This window comes from Microchirus variegatus, assembly GCF_963457635.1.
Source record: "Microchirus variegatus genome assembly, chromosome: 7".
Taxonomy (NCBI): Eukaryota; Metazoa; Chordata; class Actinopteri; order Pleuronectiformes; family Soleidae; genus Microchirus; species Microchirus variegatus.
The window spans coordinates 11,242,972-11,267,460 of NC_139808.1; the positions used below are offsets into that span (position 1 = coordinate 11,242,972).

Here is a 24,489-nt window from a genome sequence, read left to right on the forward strand (position 1 = left end):
AAAATCTGCATTTAGATACAGACAAACAGCAAAGCACTGACTTGACTTCAAATTTCACAGTTTTTTCATTCAACATTATGAGACTTCCTTGTCTTTACTTGACAGATAGTTTGTTTCGTCACAGTGATAAGGCATCGTTTTACAGTCTTACTATTTATCTCACCCTCAATTTAACTTACCGATCTGGCATGCATTGCCAGTCTCGAGTGAATCAGTGACTAGGAATAAGATAATTATTGCAGTCCAGTGAAAACAGGAAGAGTGCACGGAGAGGTCGCCGCCCTCCCTGCTCACCTTTACAAACACTGACAGCGTGAGCTATTTCTCATTAACCTGCTATGATCTTCAAAGTGGGCACTAATTAGGATTAAAAGTAAAGAAGCTTGGTTTTGACCAAGAGACCAAGAACTATCGACGAGAAACAGAAGATGATTCATGAGGTTACTTGGTCCACTGTGGGACGAATAAAGGACTCTCTTATCTCAGGTATTGAATGATTGATCCCAGAAGAAAGCAGTAATGTAACACTATTGATGCCAACTGTTGATAAATATCACTATTAAGTGTAGAATTCTCATATGTCTTCTGAGTAACCTGGGCTCATATCAAAACAACTCTTCGATGCATCACAGTGTCACTCCATTTCAAAAAAAGGACGAACAAAACCTTTCTTGTTTGTTCCCAGGACAACATGGCCAAAGGCAATAATACTGTTCCTTCACTATCACTGGAATAACGGGCGACTTCATAGCCATGTGTCCTTGATGGATTATTAACTGTAGTGTGTAAACTTTTATAATCTCCTGGGTGTTTCAGACCAGAGGCGACTGAAGAGTGTCATGGACAGTTCGTGTAGGAAACAACAGACAACAGTAAACCGATGAATTCTTTGCTGCTGCTTTACTGTGTCTTTGTTATTGGGATATAATGCGACTGGACTTGGGAACAGTGTCAGGATACTGTGCTGGGAGAGACCATTAAACATTAGCAGGATTGCAAAATAGAGGAATCCCTACTCAAACCAAGCCTTCTTCACGACAGGTCAAAGACAAAGTGGCTGGAGGAAGCTGCCGGTGTTGAGCGAACATGGTTGGTACGGGAGGAGCTGTGCCCACTTTCTCGGTGTGGGATTATGTGGTGTTTGCTGGGACAATTTTGGTCGCAGCTGGCATTGGGCTCTTCCAGGCCATACGAACCCGCAAGGAGACCAGCAGCGAGGAGTTTTTGCTGGGTGGACGGCAGATGACGGCTGTGCCGGTTGCAATGTCACTGACTGCCAGCTTCATGTCTGGCATCACAGTGATCGGCACGCCGACAGAGGTCTACCGGTTTGGAGCTATCTTCTGGTACTTCACCATCTCCTACGCCATCATGTCTGCCATCTCTGCTGAGATCTTTGTCCCATTCTTCTACCGTTTAGGGATCACCAGCGCTTATGAGGTGAGATTTATTAAAAAATTATTTTAATGATCCAATAGCTTCTTTGGCAAGTCATACATATACAATACATATAAAAGTTGATTTCCTTTACAAAGCAAAATAAAAGAAAGAAAAAGATTTTTAAAATACTGGATGTGTATACTATGCAAGTAACTGTCAACGATCCCTTGTATTCCTAGTACTTGGAGATGCGCTTCAGTCGGCCCATCCGAATCATGGGGACATCGATGTACATCTCGCAGACGGTAACTAAAAAAAAACTAGTAAACTAGTAAAAATACAAATCAGAGTAGAGTGGAGCAAATAATCATTATTGAAAACAGCACCTGCCTTTTGTCTGTTTGACTTTATGTAAAACTTGATCCTTTTTCCAAGAACCAATGAATATGAATCCCTCGCTTGTTGTGCTTCTATCTAATTAGATAATGGTTGCATCTCTTCCTCAGGTGCTGTACACCGGTTTGGTCATCTATGCTCCAGCTTTGGCACTAAATCAAAGTAAGATGAAGGAAAACAATGGTAGACTTTTGGAGTTTAAGCCTTCTTAACAGAGCTGTTCCATAGGTCAACATGCGCGTCAACAAGATGTTTTGCTTGTAAAACAATGCAATGAAATAATTCACGTTTGTGAAATCTGCAAGAGGATATTCAACTATTTCATGTGTATAAAAGACCATTCACATTTGACTATTTCTTCATGAACACTGACTGTCTATGCAGAATGCTCATTCAAAATGAAAGGCTTCAGAATATAATCTCTGAACATTATCCATGAATACAAATCCACTAATGTTCAGCCTTGAATGCTCTCTTGCAGACGTATTTTACCAATTGGAACATGTGCTTGTGAGCATAACTTTAACCTCTTATTGACATTAATCTGAGCCCATATTATATATTTATGTACTTGTACACAATATTCATGTAATTACATGAATGATGGTAGAGCTTTTTTCCCCCTTTTAACACTCAGTCACTGGACTTAATCTGTGGGGCGTGCTGGTGGCTACAGGAGCAGTGTGCATCCTCTATTGCACTTTGGTTTGTAACTGTTTAATTTCCTAAAAAGCGTTTCATGTGTAAAATTTGCCAACTTTAAACTGCTTTACACGGTGGTTATACTGCAACTTTTAACGAGATGATTATCTGTATGAAAATGAAAACAGATATAATAAACGTCGACACATCTCCTGCATGGGTTTGTATTCAGGGCGGACTAAAAGCAGTGATCTGGACGGACGTGTTTCAGATGGTGATCATGCTTTCAGGTTTTGTGGCTGTTATAGCGAGAGGAGCTGTCGTGCAGGGAGGCCTGACAAAGGTTTGGGAAGATGCCGAACAGGGAGGGCGACTCAATTTGCTTGAGTAAGGAAGCATAAATAATGCTAATATATTTTTTTTGAAACTGAAAACCATTTAGTTTAGGAGAAATGTGCTCAACACATTATATTGAGTAGTATCCTTTGTGTTGTTGATCTTTTCTGATCAGTTTTGACCCCGATCCTCTGAAGCGACACACATTCTGGACCATTGTGATCGGTGGCAGCATAATGTGGGCGTCAATCTACTCAATCAACCAGTCCCAGGTGCAGCGTTATATATCCTGCAAGTCCCTGGCGCATGCAAAGATGTGAGCATTCCTGCACAGCAGCAGTAAATCCCACCCCAAGCAAAAGGTTCATGCACTGACACGTCTCCCTTTTCATCCATCAGGGCTCTGTATTTGAACATGGTCGGCTTATGGGTGACAGTGAGTCTGGCTGTGGTTTCTGGCCTCGTCATGTACTCCATTTACAAGAATTGTGACCCACTTTCAAACCATGACGTAACCACTTCTGACCAGGTGTAGTTGTCTTTTCACCCCGACATCATGTAACTGTTATCTAAGAAGTATTGAAGTTAACAGAAGAACATGGTTTATATGTGTAAACCAGCTGCTGCCATACCTTGTGATGGATATTCTGGCAGAATACCCTGGAATCCCTGGCTTGTTTGTGGCTGCTGCCTACAGTGGGACTCTTAGGTGAGGCCTGGAGGAAAAGTTTATTGTTTTACACCAGTCATTGTTCTGCTACTAACAAAGCTATTGTCGCCAGGGTGAGGCTTTTATTGTGCAACATGGGGAAGTATTCACAATAAGTTAACTTCCATATTGGCATAACGTGAATGTGAAAAAATCATTACCATTTCATGTGAGTGGTTTAAAATGCTGTCGAACCTATCAATACAGTTAGGATGCATTTTTCAATTGCCACAAGGGGGAGCCTGCAGCTCTATTACAGCACCTTATGATTTATAATAATATTATTTAAAGATTCTTGTTTTTCCCCAACTTCTTTTTCATAAATGTTCCATTTGTGAAAATCAATTTGTTTCTTCCCAAAGATGTGACATAAAGTGATTGTAGTGTGTTTCAAAGCCAAATTAAGGGTTTTAAATCATATAATTTTAATACATTTTAGTCAAAACAAAATAGCCCCACCTGCATCCTATCTGACTTTAAGCTTATGTGTAATCGGATTTATCATTAAAATTAATCAATTGTGCCGTTTCTTGGGGGGTTTTTTTTCAGCACGGTGTCGTCCAGCATTAACGCTCTGGTCGCTGTCACTGTGGAAGACTTCATTTTTCCTGTGTGCAGAGAGCTCACAGAGAGACAAGCGTCCTGGTTGAACATGGGCCTGAGTAAGTTGTTTTATCACTACTTTCACAGAAGCTGGATAAATGATGACTATGACGTGAAAGAATGAGTTAACATTTCTTTGTAATTTACAGGAAAACATTTAATTGGTTTGACAAGAATCTAGGTTGAAATTTCTTTTTCTTTAATGTCTCTCTTGTTTCTGTCCTTGTTGATCTCCCTGCATCTGCTTTTTAGCCTTGTGGTTTTCACTGTAAATACAGTTCTGTGCTAAAGTCGTAGGGCTCCACCAGCTTTTTTGTTTTTATGTCTGTCAAATTTGGTCACCATTGGAATGATGCGACTTAAACACGTGTATGTGATGCTCAAAGCACGTCTCGAATAAACCTGGTGTAACAGACCGTTTTCACAAAAGATAATTCTTGGAGGACAAACAGGTTCTACACCAGGGTTTCATTCCAGGCACCAGAGCCAGGGTTGTGTTACATTGCTCAAAGGTAAGGGGAAGGTCACACTAAATATTTGACACTTGTTATTTTGTAAACATCTCTCAGGTGTTTTCTATGGGGGTGTGTGTATTGGAATGGCTGGAGTTGCCTCAGCGATGGGAGGCGTTCTGCAGGTAAACCTCTGCCCCCCGTTGAGCAGTAAACAGCACCACCATCAGCTGAATATCAGGAACTACAAGCTTCCCGACACCTTTTTTCCTTTTACTTCTAGGCAGCTCTGTCCATATTTGGCATGATCAGTGGGCCTCTCCTGGGTCTGTACTTGCTGGGCATGTTTTTCCCCATAGCAAATGCTGCAGTGAGTATTTTCTCAAACATACGAGTTCAAGAACTCCATCCAATGAAAAAAGACACATCGATGAATTACCTGATTGCATTCATGTTTGCTTTTTAGGGAGGACTAGTGGGAATGATCTGTAGTCTAGCACTGACTCTGTGGGTGGGGATCGGAGGCCAGGTCTTCCCGCCAACAGCAGAGAAGACACTTCCTCTTCCCCTCACCACTGTGGGTTGTATGAACAACTTTACAACGACAGCTCCCTGGACCAGTAGTCCTGTAACCCATACCACGCTGGCCGAGTGAGTCACGCAACAAAACAACTGCTCAACCTTATTAACTTCTACGCAGATCACACTGATAACAAATGGAACTTAAAGCAAATATGGCACACCCACTTTTAAAGTAAAAAAAAAAAAATTGCTGACACGTACATGCCACCCTGTTGTATGACAAAACAATCCAAACACAGCCTAGATGTATATCTAAGAAAAACCTTTAAAGCTTTATAGTTGATCAATGCATCACTCAGCAATAACAGGAGCTGTTTAGGTAATTGAATAAAACCTCATGTATTCTTTGTGTCTAGTTTGTCAACATGGTTGGCTTGTTACTAGAAGACATGAATTACTTCACTGTTCAAAAGTACAATTTATGACAATATGGGCCAAATATCCCAGTTTACTAAACTCCACAGTGGTTCAAAGTACTTTTGAAAACTACCCTTGCCAAATAAAGGAGCCCACTTCTTGTTCCCAGCCTATAACACTGAAATCTAACTGAACTTGTTGGTTCAGTCAACTTCCCAAACTAACCCCCGAGGTTGTCACAGAACAGGTGCATTTATACTGAGTTTAGATTGCACTCAGGTGAACCTGATTTACTAATTATGTGACCTCTGAAGGCATGTGGTTGCACTGGATTGAACATGGGGCTTTCACAATAAAGGGGTTGGTGAATGCTTATGCACACAACACTTAGATTTGAAAATCATTTGAAAACTATGTAATATTTTTTCCCACAACTTTTAAATTATGTACTATTTTGCATTGGTCTCTTTCATAAAACCCTAAATAAAATACACTTAAAATTGTTGTTGTAACGTGACAGAATGTGGAAAAGTATATAGTTCACTTCAATTAAACTGGTTATTTACACATTTCACTTTTCAAACTGTGACTTGTTAAAATGCCATGAAAACTAACCATGCATAGGTGACTCCTGTTGGTGGCACAAATAATGGAAAGCAATTATCTTGAGGGCTTGTGTTGCCATCTAAAGGCAGTTAAAGTGTAAGTAATAGTCTGCTCACTAAAGTGATTTCCTCTGTTGTTTAGTGTGAGACCAGCGTTGGCCGACAATTGGTACTCTCTGTCCTATCTGTACTTGGCTGTCCTGGGTGCACTGATCACGATAGTGGTTGGTCTGCTCGTGAGCATGGTCACAGGTGAGACAGAGAGCAAAAACAAATGCAGCCGTTCTGTAAATGTTTTCCTGTGTTACAGTTATGACTTCGCAAATCTGTGTCTTTAGGTGGATGTAAACAAGAGAACGTGAACCCTGACGTGTTTGTGAAGAAGAGTGACCTGATCTGTTTCAGCTGCTTCAGCAAATCACAGGTAAAACATTGACCCCTTTGTTTAGTACACTCTTAGAAATAAAAGTGCTAAGTAGAACCATATAAGGTTCTTCAGCTTGTCCTCATACGAGAACCCTTTTTGGCTCCAGGTATAATCACCCTTAGTGTTACCAAGAACCCTTTTAAAACCCTTTCTTCGGGAAAGGGTTTTGCAGAAGCAAATAGTTCCAGGTAGAACCTCAGCCCTTGCAGAAGAACACTTTTGGAACCCTTATTTCTAAGAGTAGCAGGTTGCTGCTGATGTCTGAAGCACTCTGTAATGTGGATATTTAAGAGTTCTATGTGTGTAGATGTTTATGGTTTCATTTGTTATATATTCACTGAAAACACAGCATCAGATTTTATCGCGTTATTCTTTCTCACTACAGGAGGTCACGGAAAAGGACAAAACATTGGTGTTCATTGAAGCCAACAGTTCAGCACTCATGGACTTGGATGTGAAGAGCAGCGGCAGTGTTGAAAAATTTACCAAACTGTAACGGGTCTTTGTCAACACATATATACATATATATATTTGCTGATGTGGTCTTAGGAAGAAAATGAACAGTACGGTTGCTAAATATGCATTACAATGCTTGTACAAACCAAAAAAAAACCCCACAAAACATTGTAATAGCAAATTTACAACATAAACTTTGATAAAAGAAAAACCCACACCCTTTGCTCCCATTTCCTATTTAGTAAATGTTTTCCTTTTATTGCCCTTTATTCAGACATCCTCCCTGATCGCAGTTTTGTATCATTCATCCATCCATTATCTACTGCTTTATCCTCTACCGGAGGGTCGCGGGGGTGCTGTGCCTATCTCAGCTGACATAGGGCGATAGGCAGGGTACACCCTGGACAGCTCGCCAGTCCACCGCAGGGTTGTATCTTTCACACACAAAGCATTACATGCAACATTAATGTTGCCCTTTGTGTATTTGTTTATTGTCTGTACAAATCAGTCACAACTTGGAAAAAAATATATTTTGTACAAAGTTCCTTTGTGTTGGACTGTAAATAAGTCAGTCATAAAACAAGTCATCTATCTTGTCCTGTTTCTTATTGATTTGTTTTATGTGTTTTACTGTTGGTGTTGTTCTCTTTGTTTTTATCGACTTACTGTGTCTTAAAATCTGTTGAGTGCTTTTCAACTTGTTTTGTAATATATCAATAAAGATATAATATAATTGTAATAATAGTCATCATCATCATTATACACGTTAGATAAAAATATTGTTTATTTAATGTTTTGTTTTCCACTGAAATCTGGGCAGTCAATAGTATTTGAAATGAGAAAGAGGGAGTGACGCAGAGAGAGTGAGAGTGGCGGAGAAAAAGAGAGAGATAGGAGATTGAGCTTTGCTCTAGGTAATAACCTTGTCTTTCGTCTCCTTGGCAACACACAATAGAGGAAGTTTAGAAAAGGAGTGACCTGCCCACTTTGACCTGCCACTCTGCCAGGAAATCTACTTAAGTCGTTGTAAATTTTAAGGAAGCGGAGAGTCAAGTATGACATGGAGGCAGAGTCATTGCTGCCAAGGAAGTGAACTGGCGTAGTTTTCATTTGTGCCAACAGAACGAGGTGAGCCAGACTGTTTTTCTACAACATTGAATTATGTAAAATTAATTGAATCAAAGGGTTCAATGTTGAAGCCTTTAGGGAGAAAAAAAATGTTTGGCATAGCTACAAAGAATCCGAGTTGGTATTATGTAATTTGACAGTGTGTGCACGGTCACATTTAGTTCATAAAACCACTTCTTGCTGCAACTATATTAATGTAATCTGAAAATGTCAATCTCAGGCTTGGTATCTTTTAGATTAAAAGTGAGAGATTCTTTTTTAAAACCCAGACCCAGCGTTTACAGTGTTTTTATGCCAATGTTTTCCCTGTACAGGACTCAGTGACATGGGTGCCATCTTGTTTCATGTTCTGGCTTGTTGCCTTCTGGCCATGTCTTTGGTTAAGGCACAAACTGTGGAAACGAATTCAACGATCACGCCAGCGACACATGCTGACTTAACAACAGAAAGCACAACAGACGTAACATCAGACGTGAATGAGGAAACAACCACTTCTGCCACCGTCACCTGGGCCAATAAGACATTCAACGACACCACAGTCCAACCTCAGACTTCTAAGTCCACAGCAATGTTGACTCCTCCAACAAACAGCACCTCGCTGTCAACAGCCACATCTGACATTAACACAACAACATTTACTGTCCCAATGACAGCAGCAAGCCAGACCACAATAGTTGACATAAGTACGCCTGGTACTACAGTAACTACTACACCTGATACTACAGTGATTACAACTGCAAATACATCTCACACTGCCAACACAACGTCAACGTCAGACGACAGGATAACACACGGTATGTATCCCGGTGCATGGCCATTACGATGTAATAGTTTACTGGCTTGTTTCATGGTTTTTTTAAATTTAACTTCTGCTGCTTACTTGTTCCACTGTAACAGGTGTTGGATTCAACACTTCAGAAAAGAACATCACAATTGTCTTCAGTGTTGTACTGGGAACATTTGCTGTGGCTTTTGTGATATTCATGTTTCACAGATGCAAACAGAAATCCCAATACTCGCATCAACCTTTCACCAACACTGACGACCCAGGTAAGAAGCTCCCTCTTCATCACACAATCAGTACAATCTGTTTGACTGATTATTAGAAGTTTAAATACCTGAGTGATTTTTCCACAGATGCTTTTGTGGCTGGTGAGGACACACTAGTGATTTCTGGAGGACTTTATGACGGCCATCCCATCTACGATAATGTACCGACAGCCCAAGACGACCAGTCTCAATTTCGCCTCCAGTTTCTTCACTAAGGAGAGACAGTTGTCACGTTGGATACATTTCTCATTCATCAATTCCAAAGCTAAAGTGCCATATTGAAATTTACATTGGAGGCTAACGGCAAAGAGAAAGGGAAAAATGACAAGAATGGATATGAACAGTTTGAACAAACGTTTACTAATATCACTTGCATCACTGCCAGTCATAGAGATGGATGGATTCATATATTAAGATTGTTAAAGTAAGACAGTAAGATAGTAATAACCTCACCACCAACAATATGAACTTTGTGAACACCAGTAAAGCCTCAAGTAACATAAGTGGCTCACAATACCAAACCAATATTTGCATATCATTAGTAATACTGTTGAACTAATTCATAACAGAATTGTCTCTGCATGTTTAGAAATAAACTTGACGTTTAAGATCAATATTGTCTATCTAATCTATCTAAACAGAACACGACTGTCTATATGCATAAGAAGACCATTGGTCAGTAACTCAACTTTTAAGATCAATATTGTCTATCTAATCCCTAACAGAACACTACTGTCTATATGCATAAGAAGACCATTGGTCAGTAACTCGACTTTTAAGATCAATATTGTCTATCTAATCCCTAACAGAACACAACCATCTATATGCATAAGAGGACCATTGGAATATGAACTTAAACCAATGTAATATATGTTGTTAATACTCTATATCTGACCAGTAACAGGACTACTTATGCAAAGACTGTCTCATTGTTTTTCCTCTTTTTCTTGTCACAGCCAGTGACTGCTGTCCAACCAGCATCTCTCATACGTTTCATTGCAGCCAACTTCAAGAAGTTCCCTGGTGATTTGTGAGTGATGGGGCTCTGCATGTGGAAAATAAGGTTAAAGTGGTGTTTAAATATAAACCAGATGATGTATTTAATATTTATCTAAGTAAAAAAAAAACATATACAGATGGTATTCATTTGGTAGTGTGTTACCTTTTGGAAGATGTTGAGTTTGCGGGATGGAACAGTAGATATATTTGTGAAGGTCTGTCAAAAGAAACACAAGGTCAGATCAGTTTTTCTGATATTGCTCAAATAATGATATAATACTCACAACAGCAATACAGTTAGCAATACACACTGGAACAACAAAAATAAGACTCACCAAGAGATCATTTCGATCTGAGCTGTCAGACTTGGGGTCGAGCTCAACGGTGATCTTGCCCAAAAGTGCTGCTATTTCACCACAGGGTGGTGTTCTTATTCTGTAAGACTGTAAGAGAAATCAAAGAGTAAATGTCAGCAAAGGTCACTCACATTTTTATTCATTTGGGGAAAATGTCAGAATAATAACTGTGTAGTACCCTGATCTTTGAGGTTCTCTGGCTCGAACTTCTAAGAGGTCTTATGTCATCATTCCCAATGTCCTATGATGCAAATTTAATTGGATAATGTGGGGTGAGGGACATTGAACTGCAATATTTAATGCGTCGATGTTGCTAAATACTACAAAATATACCTTTGGGCTCATCATACTCTTTGAAAGTACAGCATTTCCACCATCTCTGTTGAAGGTGGGTGTATTCCTGCTCATGGAGAAGTCAAACACATGTGTCTTTGCAGCACTCGCTTTTGGAGTCTCTGAACACCTTCTTCCTCTTTTATAGTTTGAAGCAGGTGACTGGAATTTAAAACACACCCTCTTGGTTAAATGATGACAAACAAGATCACAGTGGTCGCCAATATGCTTTTGTACAGGCGCTTACCTGCTTGCTTCGTGCGTCTGGTGGCTGGTTAATTTTTATCAATGACACCTCTTTCTTCAAACAACTTAGCTCCTTCTGTAGGTTTTCCTACAGAAAAATAAAAGTAAAAATGAACTGTCTCTCAAAATATATTTTTTTGCATTTTATTCAATCCTGAACATACCGTCAGCTTTCTTTCTGACTTCAGCTGTTTCTTCAGCTGATTATTTTCAGTCTGATGCTTTAAGAGATCCAGGCCCTAAAAATAAATAAATGATATAAGTGACTCATTATCTCATTGTTATTAAATTGTGTTAATCATTGAAGTTATTTTTTAGTCTCATACCAGTGATTTACTTTGGGCAACAGCCTCCAACTCCTTCCTCTTGTTTTTATCCAGCTCTGCATCCTTTTCTTCAACCATTCGATCACATTGGCTCTGGTGATGACAAGAATAATGCGATATGTGTTCCTATGCAAGATATATTTTTTTTAAACCCAACATATTCAGTGATGTCTTTCTGCATGGCGTTGCATCCGTGTGTGCGTGGGTTTTCTCTGGGTTCTCCCTGGTTTCCTCCACAGTCCAATAACATGCAATATGGGGATTAGGTAAATTGGACACTCTAAATTGGCCTTGAGTGTGAGAGTGAATGGATGATTGTGTCTATGTGGTCCTGTGATTGACTGGCGAACTGTCCAGAGTGTACCCCGCCTATCGCTCTATGTCAGCTGAGATTGGCACAGCTCCCCACGCGACACTCGTGTGGAGGATAAAGTGGAAGAAGATGGATGGATATTCAGTGATAACTCTACCTTATGTTTCTCCATGAGTGTGACCATATCTGCAATCTTGTGTTGACACTTGAGTTCTACATCTTCCTTGTTCTTAACGGCCTCCGCTGCTGTTAACCTGAGCTTTTGTACCTGTGAGGCAAAAATGGAATTAATAATTTATTTATCCTCAGCTATAAATGTGACACTATAGCATATGTGACTTTATAAAATTATTTAGTAACCTCATTATCAAGTTCTGCTGCAGAGCTCATTTTATATTCAAGATCCTTAAGGAGTTTCTGATGTTCCTCTTCATGGAGTCTTCTAAGGTTCTGGGACTCATCCTGAAGACTGTTGATCTGGACAAAAACAAGCATCAACATTAAACAGGAAAATACATATTAGTTTCAATAATTATCTCAATATTAAAAGTTGGAAGAAAAAAAAAATATACATCACTATACCTCATTTTCAAGATGTCTGTTTTTTGCAGAATCAGTTTCTATTTGTTTCTTTAGTATTTTATTCTGAAAATATACAAGTGAACAATTTAAATATATTAACACAAGACAGCCAAAAAGTGCCGTGTATATCTACAATATAAAAATGTTTCACAATCATCACAAACCTCTTTTTGGTATTCCTCCTGGACTTTTAGTTTATTCTCAGTTTTCTTCCTCAGATTGTTCACCTGAAAATAAAACAAAACAGTTCTGTTAGATTCAGACTATGTTGAACAACAACCACATTTTTAATTTCTAGACATAATTAACCTTTGTTTCCATTGTTTTGATTTGTTTTTCCTTTTCTGAAATTTTCTCCAGCAGATGTTTCCACTATGCACAAAACACAAACATTAAGGCTTTGACAACAAATGTCTTATTAAAGTACCGTGAGAAAATGCATTTGGTTAGCATTCTTACATTTTCTCCCAATTTCTTCTCCAGCATCTCCGTTTTCTGACATTTCCCTTGGACTTTGGTTTTAAGAGAGTATACTTCCTCCCTGTTTAAAAAGGTATACAAGGTAAGGCATAAGGTATATATATAAATCACCAAAAGCACAGTCAAAAAATAATGAGTAAAAACTCTATCATTCAAACTGACCTCAAGCTTTGGTTTTCTTCTTCAAATCTTTGAATTTCTCTTGTGAGCTTTACAGCCTTCTCCTCACTTGCCTGTTGAGTGAAAGCAGTTTTAGGAGTTATGGAACAAAAAACACACATTGCACATTGTTATTGTAGACGTGAAAACCGTATTATTAAGATTATAATACAATGATTAAGACCTTCATATTTGCCTGAGTTTCTTTCACATTAGAGGATCCACTCTCCAATTGCTGTTGAATGGCCATCTTCTCAGACAGAAGCTCATTAAAGCTGGACAAGAGCTCTTCATATTTTACTCTTTAAATGATATGAATCAAATATTAGACACCAGGATATGTACAGTTTGAAACAAAATTCTATAAGCTAATAATATGGATTGGTTGGTTATTATGAACACACTCATGCAGGTTGATGTTTCTCCTCAGATGCTCCTCTTGTTCTTGATTTTTCTTTATTTCAATCAACAACTGTTCCTCGAGCTCCTGCATTTTGATCTGAAAGTGTATAAAAAAAGCACATCACTAAATGTTGTTTCTTTATACAACACATTTCCCTAAAGTGGACTGGAGCAAAAAAATAAATAATTTAGTTTGAACCTCACAGCAAACTTCTTCAAATCTTCTTGTGCCTTTTCAGCAGCTTCACATTCCTTCTTCAGTAGATCATTTTCACGTATGGCAATATCTGCTTCTTTCTGTACAAATACAATGTGTATATGTTTGCATATATACATTTTCAGTATCAAACAGCATGTAAAATGTTAGAAATATCACCTCAAGTTGCTGGAATTCTTCTGTTTTCTTCAAAAGTGTGGCTGTTAGTTCCTTCACTATAACTTCACTTTCATGGATCTTACACTTGAGAGACTCAATGGATTTTGATTTTATGCCCTAAGAACAACAACATTCAGTGACTTTTCTGTTGTTTGATTACAAAAACATTTTTGGGGGGCTTCTCCCTCTCTAGTGTTCACATTTTCTTCATGATCCACAGTGAAAACCACAGTTTTGTCTCTATGTACCCCCTCCATTACTTTGCGTACCCCAGTTTGGGAATCACTGCACTAGGCCATGGGCTAATTTAAAAGCAAAGACAATAAAAACACACTCTACCAGCTCATCTTCAAGGGTTTTGATGTGCCCATCCTTCTTTGTACTCTGCTCCATCTTCTCGCCTGTTGAGGAAAACATATTATTTCAGCTTGACAGACCTTCAAATAAAAATATCTACATATTTCATACAGCAAGCCTTACATAAAAGGGTGTTTGTCCTTTCAAGTTCCTTGATGTTTGCCATTAAATCACCCTCAGTTTCTCTAGACCTTGAAAATAAGTGAAAACAAAGAATGACATGAGTAGAATATGTAATTTCTTTGGAAGATACTGTGCATTTTCAGACGTTAATAATACCTTTGTATCTCCAAAGCCAATGCCTTCTGTAGCTCTTTAATGGTTGTCTGAAACTGCTCCTGCTTCTCTGCTTGTTGACTTTTAAATGTGTTGAGCTCTTGCAAGCTTAAATCCTTGCTTTGGAGGATCTGTGAATATTCTGCTTTTCTCTGTTCCATGGCTGTAGCAGTGGCTTCATATTTTTTCTTTAAGGCGATAGATAATGTTTCAATAAAAGTTCAGAACAGAAAACAAAAACATCAACATACTCACCTGAGTTTCCTCGTAGTCATGCTCAGCAGTGTGCAGTTTCTGAAGAAGAGTTTCCCGATCCGATTCTGAGCTTTTGAGAAGTTTATATTGTTGATCTGTAAGGACAGTAAATATGGTACTATATCTACAGGATGGATGTTCTTTGGTGTTGTCAAAATCCCTAATAATTAAACATTCTTAACATGCATAATGTATAGTTTATGCAAGGAATCTGTTAAAATATGGGATAAACACAAACATCTGAACCCAGTTTTAGGGTCACGCTAGCTTTTTTAACCACACTGCTTACCAGAGATTTTACAAAACAAACAAAAACCTTGTCTTGAAATCCAATCACGTTCTTACCTGTTTCACATTGAAGTTGTTTGCAATGCTTTTTGGTTTCATGGAGGTCAAGAAGGATTTTCTGAAGTTCATTTTCTTTTCTCTCAAGTTTTGCTTGAAATCCTGCAACCTGCCAGTGCAACAGTACTCATGAAAATTTGATTCAAAGGTTAATGTTTAGAAGTTACCAATCCCATAACACACATATCATATTTTAACAGACCTCTTCCTCCTTCATCTTATATTCTGCACAATAGTTGTCTTTCATTTCTTCAAATTGCACAAGGCCCTCCTTTACTGGAAGAAGATGAAGCCATTAAATGCTTGTCAGTTCATAAAGAATTCATACGTAATTTCAGAGCGATACCTTTCCGCATTTCTTGTTGGTCGGTTTCTACTTGAATTCGAAGGCCTTCAAATGCTGCAAGTATTTTCTACAAAAACAAAAATACCCACCATGTCTCTTCAACAAATAAAGCTTTTTTTTTTTTTTTTGAATCCTGACAAGTTTGGAGGTATTTTACCTGAATACGCTCAGTGTTTTCCATAAAAAGTTGATGTGTTTCCTCTCTCTCAGATTCAACTACAAGATGACAAAAAACATTTTTTTAAATCTGGCAATACCCCTGATATTATGTCAGATAATTTTAGAATATTTTAAATAAAACTTCCTTTTACTGACATAGATGCATTTTCTCAGCAGACCGCTGAAAGGTATGTTTGAGTATATTACACAAGTTCCTGGTTGCGTTATCTCTGCATTAAAAAAAACAAAACAAAAAAAAGTTAATTCAAAACAGATTTTTATTTGTGTTTTAAAAACTACTTCATACTTGTTTCTCAAATCCTCTTTTTCACTGATTTGTTCCTCCAGCTTTGTGCTAATACTTTCATTTGCAAACTGTAAAACCAGAAAACAGACATGTTGTAGTTATGATGTTCCTCAATCATCAATAATGTTCAAGAAGAAGAGATAGAAAGCCTATTGTTGAAGCACACACCTGCAATTCTAGAATGGTTTTGCGTTGAGTTTCTATTGTTCTTTTGTTTTCTTGGAGTCTCCTTTCCTTCTGCACATTGTCTGAGTCAGCGTTGACCTTCCAACACTTAATTTTCTCAAATTCATCAAACAGCTTGGCATAAAGCTGTCCAGGGTTGCAATTATTCTGGGGAAATGGCCACAGCGATGGTAAGTAAACTGGGGCACTTCAGAATATACACGTTGCACAAGCAGAGTACATTCAATACACTTTTCACATTTGTGTACATTTAAATTACCTCATCTTTTTCCATTGGTGGCACAACTTTCATCTTGGGAACATCTTTAGAGGAGCGATAATAATGAATTATTCATACCATGTACAACAATTGCCAGTAAGATGTGTTGAAATTATGCAGCAAGTGTTGTGTTGCTAGAAAATACCTTGTCTTGATGGTTTAGTTGGCGTAGCCATACTGGAAAAAGGCATATTTTGCCCTTTGTCAAAATATGTACCGTAACCCTAGGGGAAACAACAATTGTGCTTATTCATCATTTGCATTAACGATTACTGCTTTTGAGAAAATCTGCTTCCTTTCATTCAAGCACAATTGTACATACATAAAGCTAAAGTATGTCATCAAAAGATTTTTCCTTCATTGGTTCAATGATGTTTGCAGTTGGTTATCTATTGGCGAATGAAACTTACCTGCATGAAATATCTACAATATAGTATCCTACATAATATTTGCACATTAACAAATTGTCCCAAATTTAAAATCCATGTAGGCAAGAGGCTGCAGTACTTGTGGGGATGCAGAAAAAAAATGAGTGACTCTTTGCACAAACATCAGTACAGCATTTGGTCAACAGGGGTCAGCACTTTCACTTTTGTGTCTGCTTGGAATTGTCCCTGTCTCGCTTAAACGACAAGAAATGATCGGCCATCATTCATACATGTAAATCTGAACGATCTGGGGTTTAATTATAATCTGAACTGATGTGAAGAATATTTATTTATGAACACATTTCAGAATGGGGACATAAATTAGATTCATAAGATCAATAAATCCAAAGTCTTCTATTTTGAACACTCCTGTAATGATATCTTGTGTTGTATGCATGTCTACTTACCTGCTGCATTGTATTCATGAAATCACCATCTTTCTTAATGACTTCCTGAGGCCTGATGGCAGATACCTGTCCACTGTTCACCCTAGGCGGCACCAAGAGTTTAAAGTTGAAACTGCGATCTCTATCCATCCTGAAATGATCACAGAGTTCAGTTCCAGCTCATGTAAAGTACAGTAATAGTAGGAGATGTACAATGATGTAATACGTACAATATGGTATAGTTTATAGTCCCCCTGAAGGAAATACATTTTGGCCTCAGTGATGCTACATTCATATCAAAAAAATTAACAAAAGTTGCTGTTAAGTTCTTGCCAGAGGTCAGAGGAGAATGGCCAGACTGGATCAAATTGGATTCTTACAGGTTGTAAGATCACATTGATTTGATGACCTAAAAACATCTCCTGAGACCCGACCTAGTCTCGAGGTCTGTGGCAGCAACTAAATTAATTTAGCCAAACAGCAGAAGATCAAAAATACTATCAGGTGTTGTTACTTTATATATCATTCTGTTTTGAGCAGTGAACTTAACAGCATATTTAACAAGCACAACATTCTTGTTTTATAAAAAGAACAATATAAAAGGTAAATTAATATTTGAGTCAAAGGTAACACCCTTAAACAATGATATTTCAGGTGGTAAAGTTTTTGGCATTATTCTTATATTTGCATTTTGTTTTTTGTGACTATGTATACAATTTAACATATTTGAGAGGGCATTCAACAATTGTTGAGAACAATACAAGTATGTCCCTGAAGATGTAGTAAACAGTAAATGGGAAAACAAATGTTTACATTTTATAGCTGTGTTTAAAAAATAAGCTAAAGCACACAGAAATTAAAGTAGCCCAAATACTCAAATAATAATATATTCTACTCGTTAGGTAATTTCCTAACTTTATTGCAGACGTACTTAGACTTTAGCATACGGAAGACATTTTTTAAATAATAGATAATGTCAGTTAGCACTTACATGTTTTAATTCCACTTACTGACCTAACCTGACGTTAACTTGCTACTGCAATTCCACTTCAACCAGCACGTCAACCGTCACCGTACCTGTAGCTAGCAAATTAACCGTTGTCACCTGAAATTAGCATAAGAGGCAACGACACAAGGGAAAAAAACGTAGCACTTTTGTTGTCACGACGTTATTTTGAGAACGAACAAAATGTTACCCACCTGTTGTTGGTATTGTTCAATATTAATTAAGTAATATTCACTAATTAGTATGAATAACGAAAAAAAACCAGTGACCCAGCTAACTGGCTTTCGGTCTGACGTAGCTGATGACGGCAACGGTAGCTATCCTCAACGTGCAATACGCACACCGGCCACTTTATTAGGCACACCTGTTACGCTGTGTGTCAGCTAATTATGTGGCAGGAGCAGGTAAACTAATTTAGCAAAGCAGCAGATCAAAAATACCTGTTTACCTGGGTTATCCTAATCCTAAAATAAACAAAGAGATAAGTTCTGATGTTAATGTTTGAGTAAATTGACATTTTTTTGAATTTTTTTTTTAGTAATTTGTCATTTAGTTATGTTTTTGGTCAGCATAACAGCAAAAGCATATTAAGTTATAGTACAAATAAAAATGGTTGATCCAGATGTTTCTTTAAAACAGGCGTCAACCTTCCATTATACTGTGGGTATTTCAGCAGCCCCTGCAGAGGTTTGTGCTCTCTGATGGCATATTATGCAGCACATTGAATCCCTTCCTAATTTTTCATGCCCCAGATGTGTACCGATGTCACCAAATATATTATTTGGTAGTCCATTTGTCCAATTATTGACCTGGTAATGGCTGCTCATCAATAAGTCATTCCTTCACAATCAGAACTGAAAAGCTCATCACTTTGAACAAATACTCGTCGTTAATTTAATCGAGACCTGTAATTATGAGTAATAAAAGCAGAAGTTAATGGATTTGCCTTTGCCAAGAAATCACAATTTCAGAACGAACTGGGAGATACGTCTTTGTAACAATCATTGTGAATGGCAGCAGGAAATAAACCATACAACGTTGAGGACTAGATTTATTGTCAAATTCCAGTGTATTTCATTTTCTGATGTATTTCATATATAGTAACTTTTAAGAAGTAGTACATGTTCCTATCAAGTGAAGACATATTAAACTAACAAAAAACATTTTCCAAGAGGAACTGGGAATTGGCATGAATAATTTCACGTGACATCAAGTAGAATATACAAAGCAATAAAGGCACTAAGGGTGTTTACAGATGGTAAACAGTGTCATCACAGTGTTATTAAATCTAAGCAAAGTTAGGATCAGCAAGAAAGTACATGCAGCATCATTAAAAAATACAAACCTGCACTGCAAGCCTTCTATAGTAAAAGAAAAATATCTTATGACGCATTTTAGAAGATAATTATATATAATGTGCTACAGTGAGGGTACAGAGTTTTAGCGATACAATCTGATATTTAATAAAATAAATCATACTATTAATATATAATGACACACAAGATGAGGCTGGAATATAAACTGGAATAGTCTATAAAACACATATATAATCCCTCTGAGAATATTAGAGGTGCGATATGCATCTTGTTAAATGGACTTTAAAGGGCTTTATTAGGTGTGTAAATATTTTACATAGTGTTGCAAATATGATTTCTATGGCAGTCGTCAAAAACAAACTGTTTGTCTGTTTATCAAACAAAGTGTTTATCTGAGTATATGTGTTTTTAGAGAACACACACCTCAGAGACAATATGAATTTTTCATAACATGGTGTAGACCGAGTGTTAGACACAGTCTTCTCTCTTCTCACGCTCTGCCACTTCGTTAGCAGCATTGTCCCCGTTGGATCTCTGTTCGCCCACCCTGGGCCTACTCTCCTCCTCTTTTTTCTCTTTTTTCAGCAGTCGGTAGTTTAATCCCATGCCAAAAAACAAGAAAATGCTGGAAACGATGAGGAGTATCCCACAGCCCTGGTACGTGTACTTGTAATCATGATAGATATCTTTGAATCTTCCTGTAAAAGAAAAAATCAGGTTACAAACAGAAACACCCATACATTAATCATAATGTCAGTCAATTTAGAAGGTCATATAGTGGATGATGTACTCACCAAGTAGAGGGGGCCCTAACAACACAGGCCCACACTCCACAATAGTGACCAGACCGACAGCACTGGAAAAACGCTGCGCTCCCACCAGGTCCATTAAGGTCTCAAAAAGCACTGAGCTTAACCAGCCAAATGCAAACCCAAAGAAGATAGCGTAAATGACAAAGCCTTTGTAGTCTACTGACATTGGAGCGAGTACGTGACACACCCCATTGTACAGTACAGAGGCTGCAAAGAAGTACTGAACTCTGGGCCGCACCCATTTGGTGTTGGCCACCATACCCATTGAAGGCCGGGCGACCATGTCAACAAAGGCCAGCACAGACAGTAAGAAAGCGGCCTTTTCTTTCGGGATATCTTTACTTTTCGCATAATTACTGAGGAACACCAGCGGTGCAAAGAGGCCGAAAAACATGATAATGTTGCCCATGATATAGAGTAAAAATCCTCTGTGCTTGAACAAAGAGAGGTCAATGAAGCTGTTAATGACCTGCATGCAAGTCCTCCTCTCTGTGGTCTTCTCTACGGGCTTGGGTTTTGGTCCTATAGGTCGCATGAGGGAACCAGCGACGCAGCAGTTGAAAAGCAAACCACCGAGAATCAGGAAGCTTCCTCTCCAGCCAAAGTGGTCAAAGAACCAGGTGTTTAAAGGAGCCAGGGTGGAAAGAAAAACAGGACTGCCTGCCATGGCAAGGCCGTTGGCAATGGGGCGCTTCTTGTAGAAGTACTTTCCAATCATGGTGAGAGCAGGGTTTAGGTTGAAGGCCAATCCCAAGCCTAAAACAATAACAAAATGTGTCATAGTTAAATCTGACCTCAAATATAAGGATTTATGCATAAAAAAAAAATACTTGGAAATGTTTGGTATTTTTCACATGACTATATTGATTGGAACACTAGATGGCAACAGTGCACAGATGAAAAAAAAAATGGGTGAGTCATGACCAAACTTTACAGTATAAAAAAGGGGGGGTAAAAATAGGTACCTCCCACCACACCAATACAAAAGTACAGGGCTTCAACAGAATTGCAGAACGAGGCAGCAACAAGGCCCAATCCAGACAGGCACCCTCCTGCCATCATAACAGGACGACTCCCATATTTATTAACCAAGATGCTGCTGATAGGACCTAAAACAGCAGAGAAACAGACAGACACATTCACGTAAAAAAAGGCTGAGGTGATGGTTTTGCATTTAATCATCAATGCACACTTCTATATACAACCACCAGAGGGCTCTGGTGCCACAGCTGTGGCACACCAAATTCAACCAACTTCTGCAATTTTTTTTCTTCCTGTTTTGTCAGTGCTGCACTGCAGTGGATGTGTTCTCATGCCATTAATATTGCAATCTGTCAGGAAAACCATCAACGCTGTAATGAAATAATCATTTATTTGCTACTCAGATTCATAAAAATTGACAGAAGTATAATTTGTTTGTGAAATCTTCCTAAATGGACTCAAAACGGACTCAAAATGATTCTTAGAGGTACCCCAGTTCAGACAAGTGGGTGGGGGTGCATGTGCATGTGTGTGAGAGGGATGATGATGAATGCACCTTGGATTCAACATCAATTCAAGAAAATCACTATGACTTGTAAACAAATGCCTGAAATGTAAAGGGTCCAGGTCGCAAAACACCATCTCCATCTCCAGCTTACAACAACTGGCTTAAATGAGTATGAAGGTCCACGCAGAAGACACTTGTGCCAGTCTGCCAAAACTCTGCACTACGCTGCGACGCTAAATAGAAACTGACAGTTTTTGTTTAGAGGTTGTCCAGACTCATTTGCCAGCACGGTGCAAGACAAAGGGTTTCTAAATTGTAATACAGGGAGACTGCACTCCAACAATGAGTTTCTTCCATCCGCCGTGCAGGCGTAGTTGCTCAGAATAAAAAAGGTTGGAGATGAACCCGTGTAGAGTATTGTAAATGTAATGAATCCAAAATAGAAAGAGCACAAAGTATGCAGGAGTGCGGTTGTTAATGAACTCCCGCTGAAGTGCTCAGAAGGCCTGAGAAACAGCAGCAGAGTCACCTGTCATCTTCTCGCATCACTGATTAACACCTTTATTATCATTAATAGATTCCTTTCATTAGGGTGTAGCTACATTCATCTTGCTGCTTTACACATGAACAAAACGACTGTTGCGGTTCATGTATCACAACTGAAAGGTTTCATTACGGTTTAGGCCCTTCAGTTTGGTATGGAACTGCCTATTTTGCTATTTTCATTGAATTGAGAGAATGTCTATTGTGATTTGTAAAATCTGCTTTTTTTATAGGTTTCGGCAGCATTACAGACTCCACGGACTCAAATTATCTGTATTCCTTTCTTCCACATCACAGAAAACATTCAGCACTGTAGTTGTTATATAGTGTTACACCCCTATTTTGAACAGTCCATGATACCGTGACTCATAAACTTGTAAGGACGGGTGCATAATTCACTTTTGGGGGAATTACATTAGGTACACAGAAGCTTAAAACCACAATGTTATGCGAATGACAAGAAACATTCATGTAATTGTCCCTATTCAATTAAAGTATGTCCTCTTCTGTGTGCAAGTAATCATGCAGCACCCAGTTAATGCAATAAAGCATGATTCCTTTAACGGGTTGTATCTGGATACTTCCCTTGAACACCACAGAGATATAATATAAAGTTTTTCAAAAGTTTAATGCAGTAGATGCAGTTCTAACTTAACTAGAAAATACTGTCTACTTTAATTTGATTGCTTGCAGAGCTTGCAAATAAATTTTTACCCTCGTGCTAGAATAGAGGATTCAATATAAAGTGTTTTATGTGGTGCTATAGTTTCCACTTCACATCAGTTTGGCACAATACACGTAGGAACTTTACTGAAACTCTCTGAGATTCGAAAAAGAGGTTAGCGTCATGATTTTAAATAATTATAATGACATTAAAATAAAACGAGGTGCAGTGTTTTGATTCCAGAGTCGGAGGTCTTGGGGGAGGGAGAGCTCCTTGTTGATCCTTTTCTTGAGAACGCATGAGAATGAAGCTTTGTCATCATGGGACTTCACGGCCAGATCTGTGTGACGTCACCGAGTGTTTAATTCAACTTATTAGAGTGCGAACACAACCGAACCCTTGTCGGTCTAACAAAGGGAAAGTACAGGGATAAAACACCCTGGACAGATCGCCAGTCCACCGCAAAGCCAAGGTTTAGAGATGAACAATTTTGAGCATCCAGTTATTAACCTCTTATGTGTTTGTACTGTGGGAAAACCCACACACACACAAGGAGAACATGGATTTCAAGGAGAACATGAGTTTCATTTTGCTTGTTTGAAAAGCACTGTATCATTTAAGTTTGATCAACTGATTGATTGATGAGTGTCCGTGTTAGAGCAGAAATAATGGATTGGCTTTCACCAGAACACTGCCGGAATAAATCTTTTACAGTTGTGCGAAGTGACAGAAATCGATTCAATCTATAAATCCTGATGTGCTAAATGTCAAACAAACCCATGTTTTTTCAGGTTCTGTTTGAGATCGTAGCTCACCTCCGCCATACATCACTGCGAGCATGATGGAGGAGATCCACGACACTTGGCTGCTGGACGCGTTGAAGATCACCTCAATCTCTTTGAAGAAGACTGTGATGGACTTTGGAAATGCGTAGGAGAAACCGATGGAAATGAAAGCACCGACCACCACCATCCATCCCCAGCCACCTTCAGGGGGCTCGTATCCTTGAGGACCACCAATGGCAGGCGCCATCGTTGCTCAGAAAAATTCCTCTTTAAGTTTGCACAGTCAACAAATATGACACCCTGTTCAGGAGAGAGAAAAGTTCTTAGTTAGTTTTTGGTGTGTGGGATGTTTAAAATGTACCATTATGAACTATAAGGAGGTATAAGGAGATCATGTTATTACTAAAGCTACTTCAAATACAACAATCCACCAATGAATAGTTCTTTTTTTAAAACTAATAAAACTCTTACCTAGTTGTTACCTAGGTAGATAGAAATAGAAAAGAAATGCCAGAGCAGAACGTTATTCAATGACTATTACAATTGTGTGCAGTCCTTTTCAACCTTTCTTGATACAACTGTAGCCATGTTAATTATCTTTATAACCTCAGTACTGAATGCAATCTTGTTTATATATAAGCCCACAGATTTAGCTTTGTCTTATTTTAACTAACCAAAGTAGCTATTAACGTTCACACATTCACCATCAATATGTGCATCATAAGCCAGTGCACAGAACACACTCCTCTACCTTGTGCATACTTCCAAAGATCAGATTTGTCACAAAAGGAAAAGAGTTTCAGAGCAACGATGCTATTTTCAGCCCCGCTTCGCTTCGAATCGCTCCCCGCGTGATATTGATAGAGCTCCCACCC

At 38.5% G+C, this 24,489-nt stretch overlaps 3 protein-coding genes across 3 annotated transcripts; 1 reads left to right on the forward strand and 2 right to left on the reverse strand.

Moving 5' to 3' along the window:
- Positions 1-1,086: 1,086 nt before the first annotated feature.
- Positions 1,087-9,338, forward strand: slc5a8l (solute carrier family 5 member 8, like; the record flags this gene model as incomplete). The annotated part of the gene is made up of 17 exons (XM_083892659.1): positions 1,087-1,440; positions 1,620-1,685; positions 1,887-1,938; positions 2,414-2,481; positions 2,651-2,805; positions 2,930-3,070; positions 3,154-3,283; positions 3,375-3,463; positions 4,013-4,125; positions 4,636-4,703; positions 4,802-4,888; positions 4,985-5,169; positions 6,205-6,314; positions 6,401-6,486; positions 6,875-6,981; positions 9,068-9,123; positions 9,211-9,338. 17 exons carry the CDS (start codon positions 1,087-1,089, stop codon positions 9,336-9,338), a joined length of 1,995 nt encoding a protein of 664 aa, XP_083748785.1.
- A 695-nt stretch (positions 9,339-10,033) lies between these two features.
- sycp1 (synaptonemal complex protein 1) lies at positions 10,034-17,149 on the reverse strand (the record flags this gene model as incomplete). Its single annotated transcript, XM_083892660.1, has 31 exons — positions 10,034-10,168; positions 10,286-10,339; positions 10,458-10,565; positions 10,812-10,973; positions 11,059-11,145; positions 11,222-11,296; positions 11,384-11,476; positions 11,854-11,964; positions 12,057-12,173; positions 12,279-12,341; positions 12,443-12,505; positions 12,588-12,650; positions 12,738-12,819; positions 12,921-12,991; positions 13,102-13,219; positions 13,322-13,416; positions 13,524-13,616; positions 14,035-14,096; positions 14,176-14,243; positions 14,332-14,516; positions 14,584-14,678; positions 14,929-15,037; positions 15,131-15,204; positions 15,275-15,341; positions 15,432-15,490; positions 15,590-15,663; positions 15,741-15,808; positions 15,909-16,073; positions 16,186-16,229; positions 16,331-16,409; positions 17,021-17,149. 31 exons carry the CDS (start codon positions 17,147-17,149, stop codon positions 10,034-10,036), a joined length of 2,868 nt encoding a protein of 955 aa, XP_083748786.1.
- A 2,640-nt stretch (positions 17,150-19,789) lies between these two features.
- Positions 19,790-23,861, reverse strand: slc16a1a (solute carrier family 16 member 1a; the record flags this gene model as incomplete). The annotated part of the gene is made up of 4 exons (XM_083892661.1): positions 19,790-20,019; positions 20,116-20,889; positions 21,099-21,242; positions 23,645-23,861. 4 exons carry the CDS (start codon positions 23,859-23,861, stop codon positions 19,790-19,792), a joined length of 1,365 nt encoding a protein of 454 aa, XP_083748787.1.
- Positions 23,862-24,489: the final 628 nt, after the last annotated feature.